This window comes from Camelus bactrianus, chromosome 17 (genome assembly GCF_048773025.1).
Source record: "Camelus bactrianus isolate YW-2024 breed Bactrian camel chromosome 17, ASM4877302v1, whole genome shotgun sequence".
In the NCBI taxonomy this organism is placed as follows: Eukaryota; Metazoa; Chordata; class Mammalia; order Artiodactyla; family Camelidae; genus Camelus; species Camelus bactrianus.
The window spans coordinates 41356892-41382965 of NC_133555.1; the positions used below are offsets into that span (position 1 = coordinate 41356892).

Sequence of the window (26074 nt, forward strand, 5' to 3'; positions counted from 1 at the left end):
GATGACAGTAACATTCACATTTCCTTTCATTCATTCATTCATTCATTCATTCATTCATTCATTCATTCTTCCCTTGCCTTCACCCACTTGTTCATTCAGTCCTCCATTCATTCAGGTGTTAATGCAGTCGCTTATACATTTGTCATGCAGTTACTCACAACCTCCTGCACTCCACCATTTGTTCATGAGTTCGTTGAAAAGCTAGTCCCCAAGTTGCTACGGTGTGCCGGGCGGTGAAATCAGCCCTGGGAGATACAGAAGCATGTCAAATCTGGCTCTAGGCAGGTCAATGCTCTATAAGAAAAACAGAGAAATAAGTGAATCAAGATAGAGGCCAGCGTGGATGGATGGGCAGACACTGAGCGGCCTCTGCTCCTTGTTTCTAGGCAACCTTTAAAGGCTGGATGGACATCATGTATGCAGCTGTGGATTCCCGGGAGGTGAGTCTCAGCCCACGGCGCCTGCTGCCTCCCCCTCTGTGTGTCCCGCCCACGTTCGTCTTTTTTGAAATGGAGTGAAAGTGGCCTTGGTGCTGGAAGAGGCAGTCACCCAGCCACCTGGCACTATCCCTCCCTGGAAGAGTTTTCCAGCTGGACCTCTGTTGGACGTTCAAGCTGGTCTTCCAGGCTTATCAAGTTCTTCCTCTGCTCACCGTTGAGGAAATGATCAGATAACGCCTGAAGGACTGTGTGTGAGGGTGCTCCCCGGGCAGAGGCAGGAGCGAGGGCAGTGGCTAGAACAATGGAATTTCAGGGACTAGCCTGGCAGCCAGGCGGGGGAGATGCGCGCTGCTGGGGAAGGACCCTTTCCCACTACACAGACACTGCTGATGCCCTGCCGCACCCCCGCTCAGCCCACCTCTGAGTTCACTCGCAGGCTGTGTTTCTGATTCTGTCTGCGATTTGACTTTCTTCAGTGCCTCAGATGGAGGTGCAGGTGGAGGACTGCAAGCCTACAGGGGCAACCCTCCCAGATGAGCTTTGGCAATCTTTAGATTGGAGGTACAATTCTCATGTGTGTTCTACAGTCCTGAGAGGCCATGGTGCCGGTTGCCCAGGTTGATGGTCTGCTTGACCACCCCCTTTACTGCCTTCATCCTCTTCCTGCCTCCCCTCCCCCTCCTTCATCCTTGTTTCCTGGCATCGCCTCCCAGATAAGCCACCTACACCCAGGTCCTTGTCTCAGGGTTCCCTGGAGGTGAACACAAACTAAGATGCCCCCTCCTACTGTGCTCACAGGTCAACATGCAGCCCAAGTGGGAGGACAACGTGTACATGTACTTCTACTTTGTCATCTTCATCATTTTCGGTGGCTTCTTCACACTCAATCTCTTCGTTGGGGTCATAATTGACAACTTCAACCAACAGAAAAAAAAGATAAGTGGGGCTCAGGTCTTTCTGCAGTAGTGGCAAGTCTTCTACTTCCAGACCCCTGGCCTCATGACTGAAGCCAACATTATTCACAGCCCTCATGCCTTACTGGGATCCCAGTCTTGGCCTTGAGCACCAACACTGACCTTTGCCCCCTGATTGCAGCCTTCACCCCTGTATGGGGACCCCAGGGGGGTTGGCTGCAATTGAGGGCAATAACAGCAGTGTGTGTTATTCTGTCTCTGCACTTAGGGGGCCAGGACATCTTCATGACAGAGGAGCAGAAGAAGTACTACAATGCCATGAAGAAGCTGGGCTCCAAGAAGCCCCAGAAGCCCATCCCACGGCCCCTGGTGAGTCCTAGAGCTCCCTTCTAGCAGAGTGAGTCTGGAAATCTAAGGCTGGGAGGTCCGGCCAGTGCTCTCTGTGGAGGAGGAGACCTGGGGTGAGTTTGGGGAGGAGATAATGAACGTTCCCAGGCCCAAGGGATGAAAAGCCTGGAAGAAGACACTCTGGCCTTCTGGAGTGAACGTATCTCCTACAGGGGCTCCAGATAGACTGCTTGGAGAGGTGCTGAGCTGCCTAACAGGCTGAGGATTCCACACAGGTTTTGGAGCAGATTAGGCTAAATGACAGTAAGGAGCCCTGAGATGAAATGTGTGTGGTTACGCATCATCATCTAGGTTGCAAGGGATCACCAGCCTCACGCCACACGCCACCCCTTGCCTACAGGTAGACAGAAAGGAAATGGCCAGACGCAACCCCCCTGGGATCCTGGGCCCAGTCCTGGTCATGATCAGGTGACACAAAAGGAACCAAAAATTATCCCACTCTAGTGTTAAAGACTGACCAGAACTTAGATACATACTTCCCTTTGGTTCCTTCATTCACAGAGATCCATGGCATAATCCCATGAGCCCTTCCCCACACAAGGGCAAAGCCTAAGGACCTTCAACAAAGGTACAGGCCTTTCCCTACATGAATTAAGGAGACATACATTCTGTTGGCTAAGGCATTAGGATTTCTAAATCATGGCATGGGGTTTGCATCAGTTACAAATAACTTCATGAACATGAGGTTCTGAAAACATTGACAGGAGGGGGAAAATATGCTTTCTATGACCTTTTACACATTTTACTTGGAAACAGTGGTCACAGATTTACTACTATTCTCAATTCTGATAATAAGTGTTACAATGGGGAGTGATAGGGTGTTCAGACCTCTGTAGGGGCAGAGGTCTCCTTCCAAATCCCCCATAAGATCTAGATAACTGGGGTTGAGTGAGCTTGAGGGAAAGTCCTTAAGGCTCAGGGAGTATCCCTCCAAGGTTCAATGGGAAAGAACAAGCTCAAAATTAAGAGATGTAAGTGAAAGGCTGAGCCCAGCCAATCAGTCAAGTAGGGGTCACAGGAGGAGGGTCCTAAGACCCACTGAGAAGCAAACAGCTGAGTCCCTGCTGGTCTTTACTAGGAGCTGGACTGATGTTGAACCCACATTTGAACCAGACACCGGGAAGCCCTATGCTGGGGCAACCCTTTCCCTACATACTTGCTCGATTTCTCTATAACATCTCAGCTTCTCCCCTCTCATCAGCCAATCCTACAGACCACCATAGCTTCCTCTTCACAGGAGGACGATTTCCTTTGGACAGGGTGAGCTGCATTTCAAAAAGGGACCCTGGAGAGAACACTATGTTAATTACAAAGGTAGGAACCTAATGTTGCAATTCTAGGCACTGCAGTAGGAGTAGAAGTCAGTGGTTGGGCAGGAAGACCTACAACAAGGTCATCATGTCTCCTAATTAAGCCATAACTAGGCTCCTCCAAGGCTGGTGCTCGAGGAGGTCTTCCACATGGATAAGGGAAGTGAGACCTCATAGCCCAGCTGTGTTCCTGAGATTAGCCATTCTTTCGGATGGGAGTTGGGGTGGTATATTACTAATTAGCTATCAAATCTATACTGGCTTTACTGTAGGAACATGGCTCTCTCCTTAATATTCTGGTCCAAGCAGGGCAAACATTCTTTCCTTTGCTCCCCTTAGCATAACTGAGGCAAGCCTGAAACATTTAAATGAGACTTTGAGGCTTCGGGATGCCAGAAGGGAAGCTAGCAGAGCAGGGCCCAAGCAACAATTGCACATGGCTGCTCTCCAGGGCACACAGCCTTTGTCCATCCTAACTCCTGGATGGCATCCATATGGCAGGCAGCATCTTGGCACCCACCACCCCATGAGACAAGCCTGATCATGTGTCTTCCACAAAGTCCAGAGCCAAGAAAGAAACCCAAGCAAAAAGATGAATTCCCACCTAAAACACACCTTCCCAGGTCCAGCTTCCTTTTCACCAGGTTATCGGCACAGGAATACCCACCTTCTTCCCTGAGGGGTCCCAATGGGTCGAGCTGCTCAGGTAAGCTGAGCACAGGCTGTAGGACTGTATTCCACAGGCGCACTGGTTCCAGCTCATGGCAGGGCCAACCTCAGGTGACACAGGGACCCCCAATACAGGCATGTACATAGTACTCCTTGCCACAGGTGAAGTCCAAATTCTAAATCTTATGCTTCATTTGTAGCAAAGACTAAGGCTTAATCTTTGCTATGAATGAAGTCTTAGCCTGCCTTCCATGAGACTGGTAAATTTTATTCTATACAATTCCCTGCTATAGAAATCACTAAAAGCAGGTTTAACATACTCCACTTTATAGGAAAATAATAGGCTGTAGAATATCACATCATCATTCACCCACTTCATCATCTCCGAGAGCACTGAGGGTTGCAAAGAAGTGATCCCTGCCCACAGGCTAAGCCAGCAAGCTGCTCCATCCCCAGCAGCTGAAGATCCAGGGCAAACTTGATGCCCAGATCTTAGTAACCGTCGCCTACTCTATGTAATTAGAAGTCACATGGCCATGAATGGGCCTTTAATTTTTTTTCACCATTTTCAGTGATGAAATGAAAGCTATTAGTGGCTCTGCAATCTGCCTCTCCATCCCAGAAAAGACGTGAGCCAGCAGTTATAACTGGAGCCAAGCCCACTGGGGTCTGAGTCTTTGCTCTAACCCTGCAGGGTGGCAACCCATCTCTACCATGAAGCAGAAAGCAGGAACCAGCCTCTGTCACAGCCCTTCTCCCCTCCGCCTGCTTTTGCAGCTCCTGGGAGCTCCCTGGTGAGACTCGTAACAGGGTCCTCTCTCCCTCACAAGCACTCATGCAGAGCCCAGCATATAGTACACATTCAGCAAGTGCCTGTTGTCCAGAAGTATATTTAACCAACTGACTGGAGTGGCTTTATAGTTTCATTTGAGGTGTGGGTAATTCAGAGCTGTCCATTCCGTCATCCATTTGTTCATCTATCTGTTGAGTATCTATTGCATGCCAGGTACCGTGCAGACACTAGGGATAGAGCAGGGAGTAAGATGGACAAAGTTCCTGCCCTCACAGAGATGACAGTCCAGAGACACAGGAAAAAAATTAGCAAAAATCACACAGATATGAATTCACAGGCTGGAGAGATCACTGAGGGAGAAAGAATGGGTGAGGAGCAAAGGATACCGAGTAATGAGCCTTGAGGAGCTCTTAACATCTAAAGGTTGAATAAAGGAGACTCAAAAAAGAGCATCCAAGAAGGCAAGCAAAGAACCAGCGAAGTAAGGCCTGATGGGAACCAAGAAAGGAGAGTTTCAGTGGGAGGGGTGGTAAGCCACGCCAAACAAGGGTTTGAGGATTTCGTATCACGGAGGTTATGAGTGATCTTAACAAGGACCATTTCAATGGCAGGATGGGGACAAGAGCTGTGTTGGAGTTGGTTGAGGAGTGAATGGGAAATAGTGACTGCACACAACTCTTTCAAGAAATTTAACTGTGGAAGTGGGGAGAGGAGTAGGGTGGTAGCTGGAGGGAGATGTGAGGTTCAGGAAGACTTTTCTTGAAGTTAGGAAAACTCAGTCATTAGAGACGTAGCTAATGAAGTGAGAAGTTATAACCGAGAGTGGCCAAGAGCCTCACTCATGAGTAGTGAAGCAAAGGGACCAGGAGGTTGTTAAGAGGCAGCAAGGAAAAGAAGGCAAAGGTGGGCTAATTCGATGACACAGGCATCAAAGGAGGAAGGGTTTTACGAGACACAGGAGGAGCAAAGATCTGGGAGTGACCGTGGGGAATAGAGGGACCTCAGGCCTGTCCCTCAGCCCTAGAGTCTATGGGGTGGGGAGAATAAGCAGCCACTGAGTAGGAGGAGAGTTTTGCAAAATCAAAGCAGAGTTCAGAAGTGTCCAAAAGAAGGTGAGGGTGGAGGGTAAATTTGGAATTAAGAACTCACAGAGCAGTAAGATGCTAACAGCACAGGAATGACTAGAGGGCCATACTAAGGAATTCTTTTTTAAACACCATAAAAAAATAGCCAAATAGAAATGATCTCTGTGTTGTCCGGACCACTCTACCTCATTACAAGAATGCAAACAACCAAGACCTGACTCCATGCCCTGTACCTGTGTTTGTTTAGACATCTGCACAGTCCCAGAAATAAAGAGAACATTTGCAGAACAATAAGGTGAATCATTACAGTTGATTTTACCCTCGAATCAATAATTTTTCAAGCAGTTCTTGAACTCTTGCCCTATGCAGTTCCTGCACTACAGAAACACAGGGTTAAATAAGACATGGCTCCATCCTCAAAGAGCTCATTGTCTATTAGAAAAAGAAAAGAAGCATGCGTGAAATACTAGAACTCAAGACTGACTGTAAAGGCCGTGGGAGCCCAAAAAAGGGACAGAGAGATGTGGTGTGATGTGATTAAGGAAGACTTCCCTGGAGGAAGTGGAGCTTAAGAGAGATGGATTACTCAAGGCTATTGGGATTGACTGATTTATTATACAATTTTTAAAGATTGCTTTCCATTTACAGTTAATACAAAATATTAGCTCTGTTACCCGTGTTGTATAATACATCCTTGAACCTATCTTACACCCAGTAGTTAGTACCTCCCACTCTCCCATCCCTATACTTTCCCTCCCTCCCAAACTGGTAAGCAACCATTAGTTTGTTCTCTATATCTGTGAGTCTGCTTCTTTTTTATTATATTCGCTAGTTTGTTGTATTTTTTAGATTCAACATATAAGTGATATCATACAGTATTTGTCTTTTGTGTCTGATTTATTTCACTTAGCAGAACAGCCTCCAAGTCCATCCATGTTGCTGCAAATGGCATTCATTTTTAAGGCTGAGTACTATTCCATTTACATATATACTACATCATCTTTATCCATTCAACTGATGGACACTTAGGTTATTTCCATATCTTGGCGATTATAAATAATGCTGGTATGAACATTGGGGTGCATGTATCTTTTCGAATTAGTGTTTTTGTTTTTTGTGTTTTTTTTGGATATATACCCAGGAGTGGAATTTCTGGGTTATATGGTAGTTCTGTTTTTAGTTTTTTGATAAACCTCCATACTATTTTCCATAGTGGCTTCACCAATTTACATTCCCACCAACAGTGTAGGAGGGTTCCCTTTTCTCCATATCCTTGCCCACATTTGTTACTTGTGTTCTTTTTGGTGATAAGGGCTATTGGAATTTAGATGGCCAAGAGAAAGAGCAGAAAGGCATTGCAAGTAGAGAAAAGAGCATGGACAAGGACAAAGTGCCTGGTGACTTCATGGGGCCAGGAGAGGCGATGAGGACTTGAATTGAGGCAATGAGGTAGAATCAACTAAGAATGAGATTTGGGGAGAGGTAAGGACAGAACTCAGCTTCTACTTGGATGTGGAGTGTGAGGGAGACAAAAGAGACAGACTGTAAAAACCCATCTATGAAGAACACAGCCTCTCCAGATGCCTGTTTATTATGTTGGTAGAAAGGCCTGATGTACCATGTCTTGTTTCCTCAGAACAAGTACCAGGGTTTTGTCTTTGACATCGTGACCAGGCAGACTTTTGACATCATCGTCATGGTCCTTATCTGCCTCAACATGATCACCATGATGGTGGAGACTGATGAGCAGAGTGAAGAAAAGACAAAAGTCCTGAACAAAATCAACCAGTTCTTTGTGGCCGTCTTCACGGGCGAGTGTGTCATGAAGATATTCGCCTTGAGGCATTATTACTTCACCAATGGCTGGAATGTGTTTGACTTCATCGTCGTCATCCTCTCCATTACGAGTAAGTGGGCATCACATGTGGGGATGCCCAGCCTCTGCTTGGGGTTGTTTCGGCTGCTCTTTCAAATCCAAGGGGACAACTAACAAAGTTTTACAAAAACGCATGTTGTATGTTAGAGGAGCCCAGTATTTGCTCCTTCACAAGAGCAGCAGATTTAAAATGCCCCCGGGCCTCTCAGTGAAATGGAGAAGTTCCACTGACCTTCTCCACGCTGCCATGAAGTATATTCAGGCACCTATTGTGTGCACAGCCATCGCCAGAACATTGGGGCCTGAAAAGAAACAATCACTCGCCAAAGAACCTAAGATGATGGAGTTTCCAGTGGGTCTTATCTTTATGTCCTTCAAAGCAAAGAGTGGGTGGTGTGGTGTGAGGTGAGTCATAAAATGCTTTCTGGAAAAGGAGGTGGTTGCCAGAAGAGTGAGGAAAGACTGGGAGGACATTGTTCAAAGGAGATTCTTGAGTCAAGGGTCTGGAATTAAATCTCTGTATAACTGTCCACTTAGGGAATATGAGTGACAGAAAAGTCAAGGGACCAGTGCCAAGAGATCAATGCTATTATGACCTAGTCTGGGTGTGGTTGAATGACAGGTCCAGTATTTGGGGGCCAGTGGTGTTCAGAGAAAATGAATGGAGTCAGAGGCTAAAGCTGGGGCTGGAGCCACCATAATTGAATGCTAGCTGAGTTCTGAGGACTGGCCTGGGATCCATGGACCTTCACAGAAACCCTGTGAAGGAATATTACTGTACTCATTTTAAACATTGTACTGAGCCTCAGAGATTAAGTTATCCCAAGTCATATCGTTTGGAGCTGAATTTAGACCTGGCTAATAATGTTCTTTTTAATAAACTAACAGCCTCCCACCAACAACCAGGAGACTGTTCCTGGCCTTCATGTGGCTTAGCCAAAGTTTGGCCCTATAAAGGCCAAATCCCAGCACACCAGCTTTACTTTGCATAATAAATATATCCTGTCCTGTTATATCACGACCTGCTTACTTTTCCTGTCAGGGCATAGCTGTGGATTTCATTTTCCGTTGATTTACCATCAAGAGCTAATAGCATCTAATGCAGCGTGGCAGCACTTAATCTCCCTGTCCTGGGGCTGAAACACACAGCCCTGGGGGGCGTGTTTGTTTGGGGGGAGGTGCTTAAATTTGGTTTTGTTTTTTCGTTTTGTTTTATTTTCCCACTGCTGCTGTGGGTTTTTTGTGGGTTTTTTTTTTTTTTTGTAGGAAGTTTGTTTTGATTGTTTGCATTCCAAAGTGAGAGACTCTAAAGGCCATTTTTGGTTTTATATTAGAAGAGGGAGCTTGCTTATGTGACTTCCCATGTCAATACTATAGACATGAAATATTTCTTAAAGTACTCCATTCTATCATGGGGACACCTTAACTACCAGTTCCTATGACCTACACAGCAAAACCCTTCATGGGCAGAAATCACTCACAGAGACAGCTTGAAAACAATTGCAAGAACCCACCAACCATGCTCCTGCCCTCCCTCCCTCTCCCCTTTTCTTTCTTGCCACCAGTAAGATATGTACTGAGTAAACGTTCCAAGTATGAAGACTCTGGACTTTAAGAGAGGGGCTTTCGTAAAGATTTCATAATACAAAATTATAATTATTTCCCAATTCTCCTCTCATTTCCTCCCTCCTTCCAACATAATACTGTGACCACCCACGTTCACACAACAAAGACAAGTAGGGAAAGAGGGTCAAGGGAGCCCTGCAAGGAGAGAGAGCCACCCTGCCCTTCTTGCTACCATACCGTTCACCATTTGTCCAGAGAGGTTCTGAATCCTGTGTGATCTAAAGGTCCTGCCTAATCTTTGGTGGTCTTAACAGGGCTCCACAGGTCCCCAAGACCAAGCTTCACAAACCTTCAAGTTAGATATCACATAGGAAGGCGTATACATTCTCCATCTCTCCAACCTTATTCGTAGTTCGGGTAGTGGGGGTTCTGTAACTGACCCTAAACAAGCTGATCTCCAGGCCCTAACACAGAGTTCAAACACAGCTGGAAATGAAAGAAACAAATAAAAGCCATTATGTAGACAGCTGGCCATTAAAGCCATTCTGCTTCAGTTGTCAGCAAGTTGCCCAACTCCTCAGGCCCCTTATAATTAATACTAGGCTCTGTACAATTATCTACAGGACCATATGCCAGGAACTAAGTCAATCTTCACAGTAGGAGATAGGGAGATAAATCATAAGGGGTCCCAGCCTTCACAAGCACAGGACTGGGGTGGAAGAGAAGGCACGACCTAAAGGCTGAATTCTTGGGGAAGAGCAGGGTCTGTGTCACAGACAGAAACAAAGCACTATGTTCGTGTGGACTAGGGTGTAGTCGCTTCCAGCCGAACTAGGCTGCAGAAGGTAGGGTTCTGATCATGGAGGTGGACTAAGAAGATTTCTGGATGGAGGGAAAGATAAGAAAACGGTAGGAAGGGTGAGCCTTGAGGGGGAGAGGGTTTATGCCGTGGACACCTACTGAACCCCTACTTTATGCCAACCCCCGTGCCAGGTTCAGAGGACCCAGAGTCCTTGAATACAGATTCTCAGATGGAGGTCCATACGGAGCGGGGGGCGGGTGATGACAGCCAACTTTGTCAGATGGTTGGAAGTACTAATTAGATCATTTCCCCTTACTTTTTAAAGGCCTGGTGTTTTCTGCAATTCTTACATCACTTGGAAATTTATTCTCCCCAACGCTCTTCCGAGTCATCCGCCTGGCCCGAATCGGCCGCATCCTCCGGCTGATCCGCGGGGCCAAGGGCATCCGCACGCTGCTCTTCGCCCTCATGATGTCCCTGCCCGCCCTCTTCAACATCGGGCTGCTGCTCTTCCTCGTCATGTTCATCTACTCCATCTTCGGCATGGCCAACTTCGCTTACGTCAAGTGGGAGGCTGGCATCGACGACATGTTCAACTTCCAGACCTTCGCCAACAGCATGCTGTGCCTCTTCCAGATCACCACATCGGCTGGCTGGGACGGTCTCCTCAGCCCCATCCTCAACACGGGGCCCCCCTACTGCGACCCCAATGTGGTCAACAACGGCGTCAGAGGGGACTGTGGGAACCCAGCCTTGGGCATCCTCTTCTTCACCACCTACATCATCATCTCCTTCCTCATTGTGGTCAATATGTACATCGCTGTGATTCTGGAGAACTTCAATGTGGCCACGGAAGAGAGCACAGAGCCCCTGAGTGAGGATGACTTTGACATGTTCTATGAGACTTGGGAAAAGTTCGACCCAGAGGCCACTCAGTTCATTACCTTCTCTGCCCTCTCAGACTTTGCAGACGCCCTCTCTGGCCCCCTGCGAATCCCCAAACCCAATTGCAACACGTTAATCCAGATGGACTTGCCTTTGGTCCCTGGAGATAAGATCCACTGTTTGGATATCCTGTTTGCCTTTACCAAGAATGTTCTGGGAGAATCTGGGGAGTTGGATTCTTTGAAGTCAAATATGGAGGAGAAATTTATGGCAACTAATCTTTCAAAAGCATCCTATGAACCAATAGCAACCACGCTCCGGTGGAAGCAAGAAGACATTTCAGCCACTGTTATCCAAAAGGCCTATCGGAGCTATGTGCTGCACCGCTCCCTGACCATCTCCAACCCCCTAGGTGTGCCCAGGGCTGAGGAGGAGGCTGTGTCACTCCCAGATGAAGGCTTTGCTGCATTCATGGCAAATGAAAATGGTGTGCTCCCAGACAAATCTGCAAGTACATCTGTCACATCTTTCCCACCATCCTACGACAGTGTCACTAGAGGCCTCGGTGATCAAATCAACATGCACACACCTAGCTCAGTGCAAAATGAAGGTGATGCTGTCAGTAAGGAAGCCAGTAGTCCCTGCTGAGGACACTTTAGCATGGGCATATCCAGTTCTGATGTGTCCTTCTGCTCTGTGACAGCTTACCACTACCACCTCACCAATGCATGCCACTGGTCACACTGTCAGAACTGGACAGGGAATGCAGTTGGTACCCACCTTTGGAGAAGCCCTCACACACCAACAGGAGTCAGAAGGCAAGGACATCTCCACTGTAATTTCCCTTTTAAATTTCAGTATCAGATGATGGGTTCCCTTGCTTTCCGGAAAATAACCCTAGTCCTTTTGATTCTGATTGTGACCAGAGCTCCTATTTACCAAGACCAACATCTCAGGACCAGACCTTCCAAAGATATATGGCAAGGATGTTGCTGAAGGTCCCAACTAGTCCTCTGTGAAACACCACACTGAGATTGGCAGTGTTATTTAGGATTTTGCATGACTGCATGTTGAGAGCTGCCACACCATTGCTCCAGCCCAAGGTAACATCTGTGGTCTATGTCATGAAAGTCCTTTGAGATATCCATTAAAATTAATATTTTTAAAGGTATGTCAAAACCAATGTTATATGTTAAAGCATCATTTTTAAAAATTATGTGATACTGATGTGTCATAAATCACATCTTCACTTTCAGGGTTCCTGATATTTTGCAGTTTGTGCTTATGGCTGGGTGGGCAGGAAGGAGTATGGTCCTGGGAGCTTGTTCTAATCCTAACTCTTCCACTGCTTGCCTGGCTGACCTGAGCCAAACTCTTTCCCCTGTGAACCTCTTTCCCCATGGTGGTGGCATATAGAGCAGATTCTCTCTGCAGCCCTTGCATTTCATGTTGTAGAACTCAGTGGGGCCCTGTACCAACTTAGATGACAAAAACACTCTCTTCTGAAACTGCAGTGGCTAAACCTTTCTGCCGTGTAGCCAAGAGGCAACTTTTGAATATATTCCAGAACCTGTTTCACATCCCACAGACTTTAAAGAGGAAGATTTTCACATTTCTCTTGGAGCATGACGCCATAATTATAAAATCAAAAGAAAAGGGACATTTTGAGAAAATGATTGGAAGATAAAAGGTACGGCCAATAGTTTCTTTAATTCATCCTACAAAAGTTATTAAGTACCTATTACATGACAGACATTGCTCTAACTCCGTAATGGGAGTTAAGCCCCCAAAGATTAACTGGATTGATGCAGTGAATGGAGCGAGAGTTGTCAGGGGATGGTATTCAGGCCAAAGGCATGGAGCAGGTCTTAAGATGAAGGAGAGTGAAGTTCGAGTGACAATGTAGGACATAAAGGATCTAATGACAGCCATGATTTTCTAGTACCTCTTGGGACATTCTCTGCCACAATGACAAGGATCAGGTCAATTCATTGATACGTGTTTGATGGCTTCATAAGATTTCCTATTTATATAATTACAAAGCCTAGAGACTGGTTTACCTTACATGCGTCGTGGACACAGATTTTCTTGCTCTCCTTTCTCTGTCACAGTTGGCCCATCAGAGGCCAAAGAGGCTTTCAGAATGCTTGTTGGGGTTTGCAAGCACCCACAGATACAGGTTAATAAGATAATGATGGAATATCTGAAGGTACTGGCTGACCCAGTACAAATCAGCTATTCTCCGGATGCCTGGTTGGTATCTTAACAATGACTTTAACCAAATGGCTCTTCCTCCCTAGTTCCACTGGACCAGAGCAGACACATATTGACTGTACAGCTTCTTCAATAGTTAAATCTCATGCAGTCAATGAAAATGCCATCTGAGAGGATGCTTGCCCAAGTGTTTATAAGATGGCTGAGTAGACAGAAAGCTTGGGGACTGGCCTACTTTTACAGTGTTATGTAGAAGAATTAAACATACCCAACCATCAAACTAATTTTATTAAGTAGATGGTATTAGAAGATATTTCAAAAATATTCTTGTTACATGTTTTGCCCCAGATTGTGAGCTGAATTGGGTCCCTCCAAAAGATAATTCCTGACCCTTGGTACCTGGGAATGTGACCTTATTGGGAATAAAGTCTTTCCAGATGTAATCAAAGTAGGATGCAGTCATCCTGGGTTAAAGTAGGTCCTAATCCAATGACTGGTGTCCTAAAACATGAGGAAAATGTGAACATAGACATACAGAGAAGAGGATGCCGTGTGAAGACACAGAGAAAGAGAGAGAGGACAAGTATGTGAAGACAGAGGCAGAAGCAGAAAATGATGGCCTAAAACTGTACTTAAAATCGATTGCAGGTGAACCTAAATGTGAAAGGCAAATCTATAAAGCTTTTAATACAGAAAACTATCTATCTACATGACCGTGGAGTAAAGAAAAGGCTGATAAACTCGACTACATTAAAATTTAGAACATAAACCTTTCATTAAAATACATCATCAAAAAGAGTGAAAATGCAAATTTATAGAATGGATAAAATATATAAAACACTTATATCCAGCAAAAGTCTAATATTCAGAGGAGATTTTTATTAACGTCTGCAAATCAATACATAATAGACAACACAGTAGAAAAAATGGCAAGAGATCTGAAGAGGCACTTCACAAAAGAGGAAACCTGAATAAGCAATAAGCATATAAAAAGGTGCACAACCTAATTAGTAATCAGGGAAATGCAAATTAAAACCATCGTGAAATACCACTACACATCTATCCCATCTTTAAAACTCTTATAATCTAACGAATACCAAGCATTGGCAAAGACGGAGAGCAACAGGAACTGTCACGCGCTGCTGGAGAGTGTAAATTGGCACAATCATTTGGAGAACAGTTTAACTTTACTAAAAGAGTTGAAGGTATATATACCTGTGACCCAGGTTTTCTACTGGTAGGTTTGAAACCTAGAGATATCCATGCACACATGCTCTGGGAGACATGAACAAGATTTCTTACCATCATTGTTCATAATAGACCCAAATTAGAAAAAAACCTAATGTCCACCAGCAGTAGAATAAATTAATAAATTGTGGTACATTTTTTAAATGTAATTTTATGAAGTAATGAGAATGGATGAGTTATAGCCTCATACACATCTAGATGCTTCTTAGAAACATAACATTGAGTGAAAGAAGCCAGACACCAAACTATATATACTACTTAATTTTATGAGGTCCCAAAACAGGCAAAGTTAAATATATTGTTTAGGAATGCATAAAGAAAAGCAACAGTGAGTCCATAAAAGTCAGGTTGGAGGTTACCGATAGGGGGAAGGACTATGTCTTTGTGACTGTGTCTTTGGCAATGTTCTAATTTCCCAGCTAGGTGGTTCTCTTTCTGAGTGCTGTCTTTATAACCACGTATTAAGCTAAACATATATGTCTAATGCATGTTTCTATGTGTGTGTCATATCTCACAAGTTAAACATTTTGAATAGCTTAGGTTAGATTCTGCATCTTCACAGAAGCAGTTACCATCTGCTGCTTTGAATTTTAGCATTTCTACCTTGGACTTGGATTATCTGAGCTGAGTTGTAAAAGGAATAGGAGTTCGGTAGTGGGTAATAGAAGAGAAAATTCGAAAGAAAGGGAACTTTCAACTATCAGCTTTATCAAAGTAACCACCATCTCTCACCAGTGTTATTTCCATAAAGTTCCAACGTGTTCCTCATTGCTACTCTTGTCCCCAGCAGTCTACTCTGAAATACTAGCCAGAGCTCAAAACCCACCCTTGGCTTCTATACACTCCAAGTCAACATCATTACAATGGTTTTGTGTAATCTGGCCCTTCCTCCTCTCCTCATCTCCCCCCAACTCTCTGTACTTCAGCCACACTGCCCTCCTTGCTGCTCCTTAAATACACCAGGCATGTCTTGCCTCAGGGCAAAGGCCCATGGAACTTGCTTTTCCCTCAGCTGTTACATCCACGCAACTCACTCCTATACTTTCTTCGGTTCTTCCCGGACCAACCTATCTAATGACCAGCCACATCCAGCACTGATCACCCTCTGGGATGTCACATAGGTACTTGCTCATTGCCTGTCTTCCCCACTGGAAGGTAAGCTCCGTGAGGGCAAGGACTCTGCTTGCTCACAAATGTATCCCCAGCACCTAGAACAGTGTCAAAGTAAATCCGCAATATTCATTCAGTGAGTTAAGTTCTTTCCTCTTAATCAGTCCAAAGGTAGCTCCCTCATGGCCCAGTACCCAACAGCTAGCCATCCCATAGATGACAGTAGAAGATAAAACATACTAACTTCAAAAAACATCTCTATTTAGAAAAGGAAAACACATTCAGAAGTGCCAGTCCACAGGATACCCTGGAGCATGGACTGCTTGTCTTGACAGTGGAAAGATACCTTGGTCCTGCTTCTGGGAGAATTCCTCATCCACTGTTCTACTCTCTCATGAGACAGGAGCTCTGGGAAGAAATTTCTTCAGAGGAATGGACAGCTTACTGCACTTGCCATTGGTTATCAGTGAGCCCTGGAAACTGTCTTCAGGTTTGAGCAGTCATGGGCCATTATCTCCCTGGACTGAAATTTCTCTGGCCATACAACTCCCTTAAAACACTAGCATGATTTCTAGCTCTAGCATTGTACCAACTCAATAGATCTTGTTGGGTTATGGTCCTTCGATCCAGAATTAGGACTGGATATTACTGTCTTTTAGCAATAGGCGTTTTGCCCTCCTTCACCCCTCAGGTGAATTGCCTGCCTCCTGGCCTCAGGCAGCCACCATCTATAGATATTATTGAAAAACAGCTGGCTTGAGTATAGAGGCACAGCTCACCTGCGCCTACTCTAGTCTGTATTCTATTAGAATAATCAGCATGCTGGTAAATGTTTAACAATTAGCTGTTCAGGAGAAAAAAGGAAATCCCTGATTTGTAGCACTTTCTGACTTATCTGATGTAAATACTCCCACCGTGGCCCACGTCAAGCTACTGATGTGACACCTCTGAAGGCAGAACTGGGAAGAGACGTCGACTCGAATCAGTACAAGCTGTCTCCAGCACACTGCTGTCTCCAACCTCCCTGTCTTTTCTCCACCAATATTAGCTTGGGAAAGAAATTTGCTTTTTTTCCTACTCTCCAAGGCATGACTATAAGATCTCGGGTTGCTGGTCATAGGCAGAAAAGGCCTCCCTTTCTGCTTTCATATGGGCCTGTTTAGGCCAAGTTTGTCTTTTTGTGTGTGTCTTTACTAAGTCTGCAAGAAGTAGCCCACACCTTACAAAATTCTAGAGGTTTTTCTATCAAGGTCCTTAAACTCCTGCTGCAAGAAGTAGGGGGTCCGAGTCTCCAGATATAATAGACTACAGATAAAAGCATAATAGGAATTTCAAAATTCAGACCTGGGGATAGGAGATTCTCAGTGTCTGACCCCATCTCATCTTGGCCAATGCCACACTTTAAGCTCTATTAATAGTAATACCAGTCTCCATGTATCAGTTTCTATGTCAGCAGGTGTTATTTGGTTATAAGCAACAGAAACCCATTCCAGCATAAAAAGAATTTACTGGAAGGCTATGGGGAAGCTCAGAATGGAACTAAATGCTAAACAATCAGCAAGTACAGCAGCCAATAGACAATCTCTTCATAGAGCCAGAACCAGTTAGTTCCCTCTTTTTTCCTTGAGGGTGTCCAGTTAGGATTCAGAGTCCAAGGAAAGAGCATCTGATTGGCCCATCTCTAGAAAGAAAAGGGAGGGGCATTTTGATCGACAGCTCCAACAGGACTGCAGTCAATTGCCTCTTCCCACCCCTCTGTATCTGTCCACCCCACCACACACACAAAAAAAGTTAATGCACTGTTAACAAATGAAAGAAGGAGGCTGGGCTGGCAAAAATTCATGCTTTGTAAAGATCCCTCTGGCAACAGTAATAAATTAACAGAGAAGTTGAAGTTGGTGCAAAAGGGGAACCTAAACTATGGATTTTTGAGTCTCTCATGCACATTGACTAAAAGTCACTAAGTCTGCTCAGATAGAACCCCTACAGCATGGACTAGGGTGCCAGCTTCCATCTTCATCTCTGATGACAGGTCCAAGTTCTTTTCCTCCAAATAAATGCTCCCTAGGACCCAAATATCAGCACTGCACTCTGTCTTCAGGAAATCGATCATGCTTTCCCTGAAGTGGAAATATGTCTGAAGTGTGTTCTCCTGAGAAGCCCCAGATGAATCATCATCCAAGTGAGTTCAGGCAGAGGAAGGCAGGATTTGCCTGTGGGCATCGAATCTGTACCAAGAAAGTTCGGCTCTACTGTTGACCCCTTTAAAAGACCAGTTCTGACAAGAAGGCCAACAACCACAATAAAATTTGGTCAATATGATTCATTGTACAAAGATAACAAATTCTAAAGGGGTATGCATGAAGAGGACTCATTTTTCTTCCTGACCAGACCTGAGTTAATTGATTATTAGAAATGTGGCTGCTCTTGCTTACAGATTTAATCAAATTATAAAGCAATATAAAGGCATGTGTGTGCGCCTGCCGAATAATGATGCTTCTTGTAGTTAGAACAGGGAGCCTCAGAACCACGTGGTAGCTGAAGCTGTCTGCAAATGAGCCGCACAGAAACACTCAACTCATCGGTTAACAATACGGTGCTCTGGACCGAACTCTGGATGAGGGCAGAAAGTCCCACTTTGATTCCAGACCTTCTCTTGCTCACATGTCACGACCTCTCTGAACAACCTTCCTTGTCTATACAATGGGAATAAAGATTTCTGCCCTGCCAAACCCACCAAAGAGGTTTAATGGAGATAAAAAAAATTTCCTCTCTGCCCACTGGAAGAAGCAGAAAAATAAAAGGGGGGAAAATTAGAGAACCCATCCTGCCACACATTGTCCCAGGGTAGTCCTCACACAGGGCAATGCTGTGCCCCTCCCCCATTAAGTGTGTATAGAGGTGTTGGGTGGGTAACACTGTGCTTCACAAGCAAAGGAGCATCTAACACATGCGGGGCCCTCCCTGGACACGACCAGCACTTTGGTGGTCAGGATGGAAGCTAGTTCTTCCAAAATCCACTATGGGAGGCCATGCTTGCATCCTACTGTTGGGTCCTACAGCAGATACTACTGGTGCCCCATGCCACATTCCTGGCCTCATCTGACTTTGGATAGAACTAGGTAGTTTTTTGTTTCAGGGCTTTCTCTAAAGCCACTGAGCTTTTCCTTACACAGGCACAGCAGCCCAGAAGTACAGAGGGAAGGGGAGATGTTGACATCCTTAACAGTCCTCAACCAACACAAGACACGAGTTGAAAGATCCATAAATACCCTAGCCTCCCATGCCATGGAGGAACAGTTCTGAGTCAAGTTTCTCTGAGAATCCATAGGAAGTTGAGCCCTCATTGTTGGGCCAGTTTTTCACAATCCTGGGAGTAAATACCCCTTACCTTTTGTACCCTAGGTGCCTTTCTGGGCTCACCTTAACCCTTTCCTGCCCAGTTGCCTACAGCACTAGCCAGCCTTTTGAGGAGTTTCTCCCCTCCTTAGCTAATTCTCTCTCTGCTTCTTTACTTTTGCCTCCTGGCATCACCTCTGAAATAAACTACCTGCTCCCAAATCCTTGTCTCAGCTCCTGATTTGGGGGAATACAAACTAAGACAAACTCTCAGGTATCCCCCTCTTCAGAATTAGGAAGCTGCTTCCTCATGCTGTCCACATGCCCATCAGCCTATCTGCAGACTTGCTATCCATGGCTCCTGGGCAAAGGTCTGCAGGAAGGGGATCATTTCCCCTAGGTTATGTGGGGTGTGCAAAGGGTCCCACCCAGAAGTGATACTGTCATCTCCCCTTCTAGCTCCTTACCTATCACCAACTTGCTTCTGACTGATGAGACAGTTAAGGCTCCTCTTCCCACCCTCTCAAATCACTGTTGAAGGTTTTATTTTGGTGACAACAGCCTTGGGACCAAGTGGATCCTTGCCTCCCCTTCAAAACTGTTCTATAATGAATAAAAGTTTAATTACAAGCTTGTGTTTCAGTTTCTCACTGCGTCTCGTAAACTGACAATATTCTTGACAAGTCCATAACCTCTTACAGCCCCCTTTTCCATCAGTTTACTGTATTGGGTTACTGTGGCGTTCCACAATTTGCAACAAGACTCTCCAGATAGGGACTTGACCCAGAAGCTGTCATGGTGCCTTTTCCTGGCACATAGCCTTACACTATTTGGCCATCAGTTAACAGGAAGCTTGGCTTGTGCCACGCAGAGCAGCAGAGGACTATGGGAGAAACTCCCTGGCTTCCCCTTTGTTGCCCACCCAATAAAGGAGATCAATGAGCAGCCAGAGCTCTCTACTGATCTCAGAAAGATAAGGAGTCAAACTGGTGGCTTCATTCCAGTGGCAGCCTGTGCATGGACTGCCATCCACCTAACTCAACCACTACCCTGTCTTTGGACAGAGCCTGCACCATGTTTTACAAAGTTCTAAACCTCTCTGGTCTGGGATCTCTTCAAGAATAATAGAGAGCGCTTCTAGATGTCATTTCCCTGCCAGCTGAAACATATCCTACAGCAACCAGTCCTCAAAATCCCTCCCTGGATCTCTCTCTAGGGGATCTACAGACTAAGACAAACTACGCCCTCAGCACCCTGCCATGATGGGGAAAGGAACACTGTGTCCATTCTGGTCCTCCAAGAGCTGATGTCAGGTCAGAACTAGATGTGCAAGAGATTGACTGGGGCAAACATTTATGAAGAATGAAAGGAGGAGTTGGCAGGGAGAGACTCAGACTGTGATGCAGGTCTGCCACCTTGAAAAGAGAGAAGGGAAGGAAGGAAGATTAGAGAGGGAGAACCTCAGGCTAGAGTGCCTCTTGGAGAAAGTCACAGCCAAGTCGGTGGGGAGTCCCAGAATAAAGACTGCCCAGTGGAGGACTCTTTGTTGGGCAAGAATGGCCCAGCTTATGTCCCCCCACCGTCATTAGTCATGGATGGGAGAAGCACAAACAGGAAGAACACAGCTTCCGCAGGAACACTGAAGGTGCCGCTGCCGGAGCTAACCAGAGCAGATACTCAGAGTATATGGTCTGAGAATCCTGAGCTATCCTGGACCAGACGAGATGTTTCCTAGTCAGGTCCAGCAACACGTCCTCCCTGAGTGCCCACAGTCATCATGGAGTGCCCTGAAGCAGAGGCCCTGCTCAAGGAGCCCACACACGGTAAGTTAGACATTTTCCAGATCAGTGCAGAGGAGTAAGCTTACCTCCTCCCCTCTTGCAGGGTTTGTGCCTTCCCCTCTGGTTCTGTCCACTAGGGGGGAGACTAGGGTGCCCAAGCAAGGTGCCTGGGGCACAAAATTTCAGGGAACACTCCATCTCAAGTGCTGATCTTGCACTTGCATGAACCTGAGACTGAGTGCCTCCTTAAATTTTTCACCCTGACATCTTTTTTTGCCTCACCCTGGCCCCAGTGACCACTCCATTGGGCTCTGGAGTAGCATCAGCAGGGACGGTCTGAGGTTACTCTCTGCCATTTGTGAATGCCACGGCCCCTCGCTCACTGTCGGCAACCCTATTCCTGACTTCACTTCCAGAGTGATTTGTCCAGCATACAGGTTTCTCAGATCAAATGAGCATATCCTCCACCCTTGATTCACAACTCCCTCGGCCGTCATGTCCTGAAACTTGTCATCACTATTAACATCAGTCTTATAATTTTCCAACTACCCGCCTCCAGTATGCTTACTTTATTAATTCCACCTAAATAATTCTTCAAATGCTGTAGGTCTTCCAGCCTTTGATTTCCCATTACCCACTTTGACGTCATGGTCTATCTTGATAGTCGCATGCTTCCCAACACTTTCAAATCTTTTGCCACCTTCTCCCAGCATCCCACGTGTTCAGTAAAACCTTAAACTACTCCAGTTAACCCCAAATTTCTACTCTCTCCACTCCTGCTCCAGATAGTTGCTGGTCTCACTTCAATTCCATAACCACAAACCTTAGATGGGCTCTAAATACTGTCCATTTCCCTAGAAAGTTCATTTTCCTACCCACCAAAAATGATGTTTTTGTGACTCCTTCTTGCTTCTCAAACCTCCAACACTCCCAACCCGTGATCTCTCTCCCTTTCATTCTCAGTCTATGTTCCCAACTCTTACTTCTCTATTCAGTGATGCAACTTCATCTTTGTCATTCACTGTTCCTTAAATTTTTATTTATTTATTTTTATTGAAGTATAGTTGATGTATAATATAACATGTTATGGGTGTGCAATATAGTGATTCACAATTTTTAAAGGCTGTACTCCATTTATCGTTATTGTGAAATATTGACTATATTCCCCATGTTCTACAATATATCCTTGTAGCTTATTTTATACATAATAGTTTGTACCTCTTAATCCCCTACCCCTAGGTTGCCTCTCCCCCTTCCCTCTCCCCACTGGTAACCCCTAGTTTGTTCTGTATATCTGTGTTTCTCTTTTGTTATATTCACTAGTTTGTTGTATTTTTTAGATTCCACATACAAGTGATACCTTACAGTATTTGTCTTTCTCTGTCTGACTTATTGCACTTAGCAGAACACCCTCCAAGTCTATCCATGTTGCTGCAAATGGCAAAATTTCATTCCTTTTTATGGCTGAGTAGAATTCCATTGTATCTACATACAACATCTTCTTTATCCATTCATCTGTTGTTGGATACTTATGTTGCTTCTATGTCTTGGCAATTGTAAATAATGCCATTATGAACATTGGGGTGAATGTATCTTTTCAAATTCGTGTTTTTGTTTTTTCAGGTATATACCCAGGAGTGGAATTGCTGAGTCATATGGTAGTTCTATTTTGAGTTTTTTGAGAAATCTCCATACTGTTTTCCACAGTGGCTGCACCAGTTTACATTCCCACCAACAGTGTAGGAGGGTTCCCTTTTCTCTACTTGCTTGCCAGTATTTGTTATCTGTGTTCTTTTTGATGATAGCCATTCTGATAGGTATGAAGTGACATTTCATTGTGGTTTTGATTTGCATTTCTTTGATATTAGTGATGTTGAGCATCTTTTTGTGTCTGTTGGCCAACTGCATTTCTTCTCTGGGATACAAGTTATAATTCTTCTGAATGAAATTTTGGATTGCCCCATAACTTTTCTGATGACTCTTACATAATAAGTCCATTGGACAGGGGGTAGGAGTAGCTCAGTGGTAGAGTGTGCACTTTGCATGCATGAGGTCCTGGGTTCAATCCCCAGTACCTCCATTAAAAAAAAAAGGAAGTCCTTTGGTCACTTTAAGTCCCCAAACACAGTTGATTTGATATTTAGCATGGTAGTGCTACTAGGTAATAGCCAAAGCTTCCAACTTTGTTGGAAGTTCTGGTTCCTCCCCCTCCATCAGGCCGAAGCGGGCTGCAGCGGGCCGCCAGTTCCCTGGGAAGGGCGTGTTAATTGCTTTCTCACTCATTTGCCTGCTGCCGCTCTTCTAGATGCTGTGTCTGACTCCAACAGGGTTTGGGGGCTGGAGAGAGAAGGGAACTAGAAAATTCTCCTGCTTTCTGAGCCTTGCCAACATTTAAAGATGACTCTCTGGGAGCGTTTGTGAATTCATCTAAAAGCTCTGGTTCCTGGAATGTCTCACCTGCAGTTCCTTTGTTTGGAGTCCCCTGCTCTTCTCCAGCTCATCTGCCCCCTCACTTCCTCCCACAGCCCTGAGAAACCCTCAGGGAGTCCACCTCCAGGCCTGTCTGCTGAGGGGCCCTGATACATTCAGTCTCTCTCTCATAACTCACATCTTATGCATGGGAACAGTCACAGGTCTTTTATCCTGACAAGTTCTGGAAAGGCATCTCTATCACAAAGCCACCTCTCCTTCAGCCTCTCTGCCAACAACTAGGGCAGCTCATCCTTAGCTGTTTAATGTCCCAGGTGGGAGTCAAACACCAGCTGTGGCATCTCCCATGTGCAGGGGTCCCAAAGTTGACCCCTTAAAATCCTCCTCACAGGGTTCAGATAAAAGGCAGGCTCCCCACCCACAACACCTCTCCAGTGGAGGTGGGGACGGGTCCCTGTACACTGTCTCAGTCCACTCCAGCCACTGCCCCCCAATCAAAGAACCAGCCTCAGAAATCCTTCCACCGTCATCCTGACAACCTTACTCCTTCATCCCTCAGTGTGGGTGGAGTTTAAGAGTCATGTAACTATTTCTTCAAAAATCTGCATCCTGGTCTAGCACCTCCCTTTAGCATATCAGATCGATTATTTTAGTGCCTCAATCAACACTTACAATTTAACATCCTGTTACACTTCATTGAGAGAGGAAAGTTATCAGACATCTTCCTGCTGGCAAACAGACGTCTCCCCCTACCTCTATGAGCATACTCTTTGTGTCTGCTCCTCAGTCAGTTCCCCGGAGCACATGCGTCCTCATCTCCCATATAGTTATCCCTTCCTCTTCATCATGGGTTATCATTGTTCCCATCAGCCTGCAAATGTTCTGTGTCCCCCATCTTAAAGCGCACAAGCCTTCTCCCTCCTCCCCAGATCTCCCTCCCATTCCACCCCCCACCGCCCCCACTTCCCAGGAAAACTTGGCTGAGCAGTGATCTAGCCTCACTCTCTCCTCTCACTTAACTCTTGGTTGGTTGGTTTAGTTTGGTTTGGATAGAATTTCTTTATTTCTAATTTTCATTCCAAAGTGAAAATAGAGAAAAGCACAAAGAACAGTTCCACAGACAAACCCCATCTACCCAGATCTCTGAATAACAAATGCCAGGTCTTTCGTGGTTAAGGGCAGGGCCCTGGAGCCAAGCTGCCTGGCTTCAAATCCAGACTCTGCCCACAGTGGGACCTTGGCTGAGCTATCTAACCTCTGCATGTCTCATCTTTCTCTTCTGAAGAAGGGGATGGTAATTGTACCACCCTATAGTATTGTTGGGAATAATAAGGGAGCGAATCAAAGACTCAGACCTGAGCCTGGAGTACTGTAATTGTTTAACAAAGCTTCGCCATCACATGTGCTTCAGATCTCTTCCTTTATTCTTGAAAGAATTCAAACATTAAGGATGAGTTGAAGTGCCCCTTGTATCCCTTCCCAACGCAGTTCTCTTCCCCCTCCCCTTCCCGGAGGCAACCACATTCATACATTTAGAGCATATATATATTCTTGCTGAGTTTCTATAAATTTGTTTAATGCATCGTATATGATTTCTTGGATATTTTGTAAAATTTGCATGAGTGGCATAGTATTTCATGTATCTTTCTGTGTCTTTTTCATCCAACATTAATTTGGGAACTCATCATTTATTTTAACTATTAGTTATTTTCACCTTATGACCATTCCACAATTTTATAAACTGCTTCCAATTAGTGAACATCTATCGTGTTTCAAATTTTTACTATTAAAAAAGGTTGTATATAATCCTAAGTGGTCAAACCCAGTCACACCAGCAGTGCAGAAGGTTCCTGCTTATCCACATCATCACCCATGCTTAGACGTCAGAGATTTTAATATTTTTTAATATGATGAAATGGTAAATCAATGATATTTTCATTGTATGTTCTTGGGTTTTTTTTATCAATTAGAATTTTAATTCTGTACTTACTGAAATAGCTCTTTTAGATTTCTTTAGACATGAATTATTTATCACTTATATGAATACTAAGAAAGAGTATGTAAGCAAAACTAATAATTTAAGATATTCCTAAACTTCTTCACAGAGTCAGACTCTACTGAACTGATGAAAAAACAAACAAACAAACAAAAACACTTCCCTGGGAAGTGTAGCTGATCTGGTCCCCAAAACTCCTTTCCAGTATAGCGGAACCAGGGATCCTGTTCTCTGCACCTCTCAGAAAATTATAAGGCTGCCTCCGCCAGACAGATGAGTCTAGAGCAGCTCCACACTCCCATAGTGCACATTTGAGATGCCAGGGCCACAGACCCACCCCCTAGGGATCCCAGCAACAGCCACTGCCACTTCCAGGCGCGAGGCAGCTCACTCCTTGTCCTGGGCCTGTCTCCTCACCACCCCACCCCGTGGGAGCAGCGAGAGGCTGACGGGGTTGACGTCCCCGCCCTGGCAGTTCCGATGCTCTGAGTGGTGAGAGTGGGAGGCAGCTCTTCTGTTCCCCTGTCAGTGTTCACGAAGCCTGCACTCCAGCCCCTGCCTCTTATCTCTTCAAAAGCTGATATACTCGCAGACAAGAGGCAGCTTTTGTCAGTCGCTGCCAGTTCTGAGCATTTCCTGGCCCGAAGCATTGACTTCCAGTGAAAAAAACCAATTTCCCTACAAAGTCTTCTGAATTCTCTTGTCAGGCCTGACACCTTTGCTCACCTTCTCTCAGGAGTGTGCAGGTGGTGGGGGTGGGGGGGCTGATAGGAGCTTTGCCAGCTGGGGTCCCCCAGAACTCCTGTCAGCGTTTGGACAGAGAGATGAGGGAGGTAGCCCCAGGCAGAGTCCTTCCTCGAATGCCTGTGGAGCTGTGGGTTTCCTTCCTCCCTTCCGGAGACATTCTTGTTGAATGTTAGAGAATTTCATAATCTCCAGGCTCTTCTCTCAGAGATGGGGAAACTGAGGCCCCAAGGAGTTGGGCATTTGGTCTGCACAGCACTAGGGGGAGGCTTGAATCAACTGGGGCTGCTGACCCCACATCCTCTTTGTGTTTCTGTGATGTTTCTAATTTTAGGAAACTGTGAACACTGGAGAGGGATAGGAGCTGGGGAGGTTCAGAGGTTCCCTAGGTGTGGACACTCACCAGCTCCCTCCCCTCTTCTCTACCACAGCAGCACTGGGGAGGAAATGTCTGACCAAAAAAA

At 45.4% G+C, this 26074-nt stretch overlaps 1 protein-coding gene across 3 annotated transcripts in view; it reads left to right on the plus strand.

Moving 5' to 3' along the window:
- SCN10A (sodium voltage-gated channel alpha subunit 10) overlaps positions 1–11883 on the plus strand; it is a 76954-nt gene extending 65071 nt beyond the window's left edge. For all 3 annotated transcript variants that reach the window (XM_010945964.3, XM_045509736.2, XM_045509737.2), the window contains 5 exons: positions 387–440; positions 1239–1376; positions 1619–1723; positions 7256–7526; positions 10189–11883. In XM_010945964.3, coding sequence (XP_010944266.2) covers positions 387–440; positions 1239–1376; positions 1619–1723; positions 7256–7526; positions 10189–11396 — 1776 coding nt within the window. In that variant the 3' untranslated portion in view covers positions 11397–11883. The remainder of the gene's footprint in view (positions 1–386; positions 441–1238; positions 1377–1618; positions 1724–7255; positions 7527–10188) is intronic.
- Positions 11884–26074: the final 14191 nt, after the last annotated feature.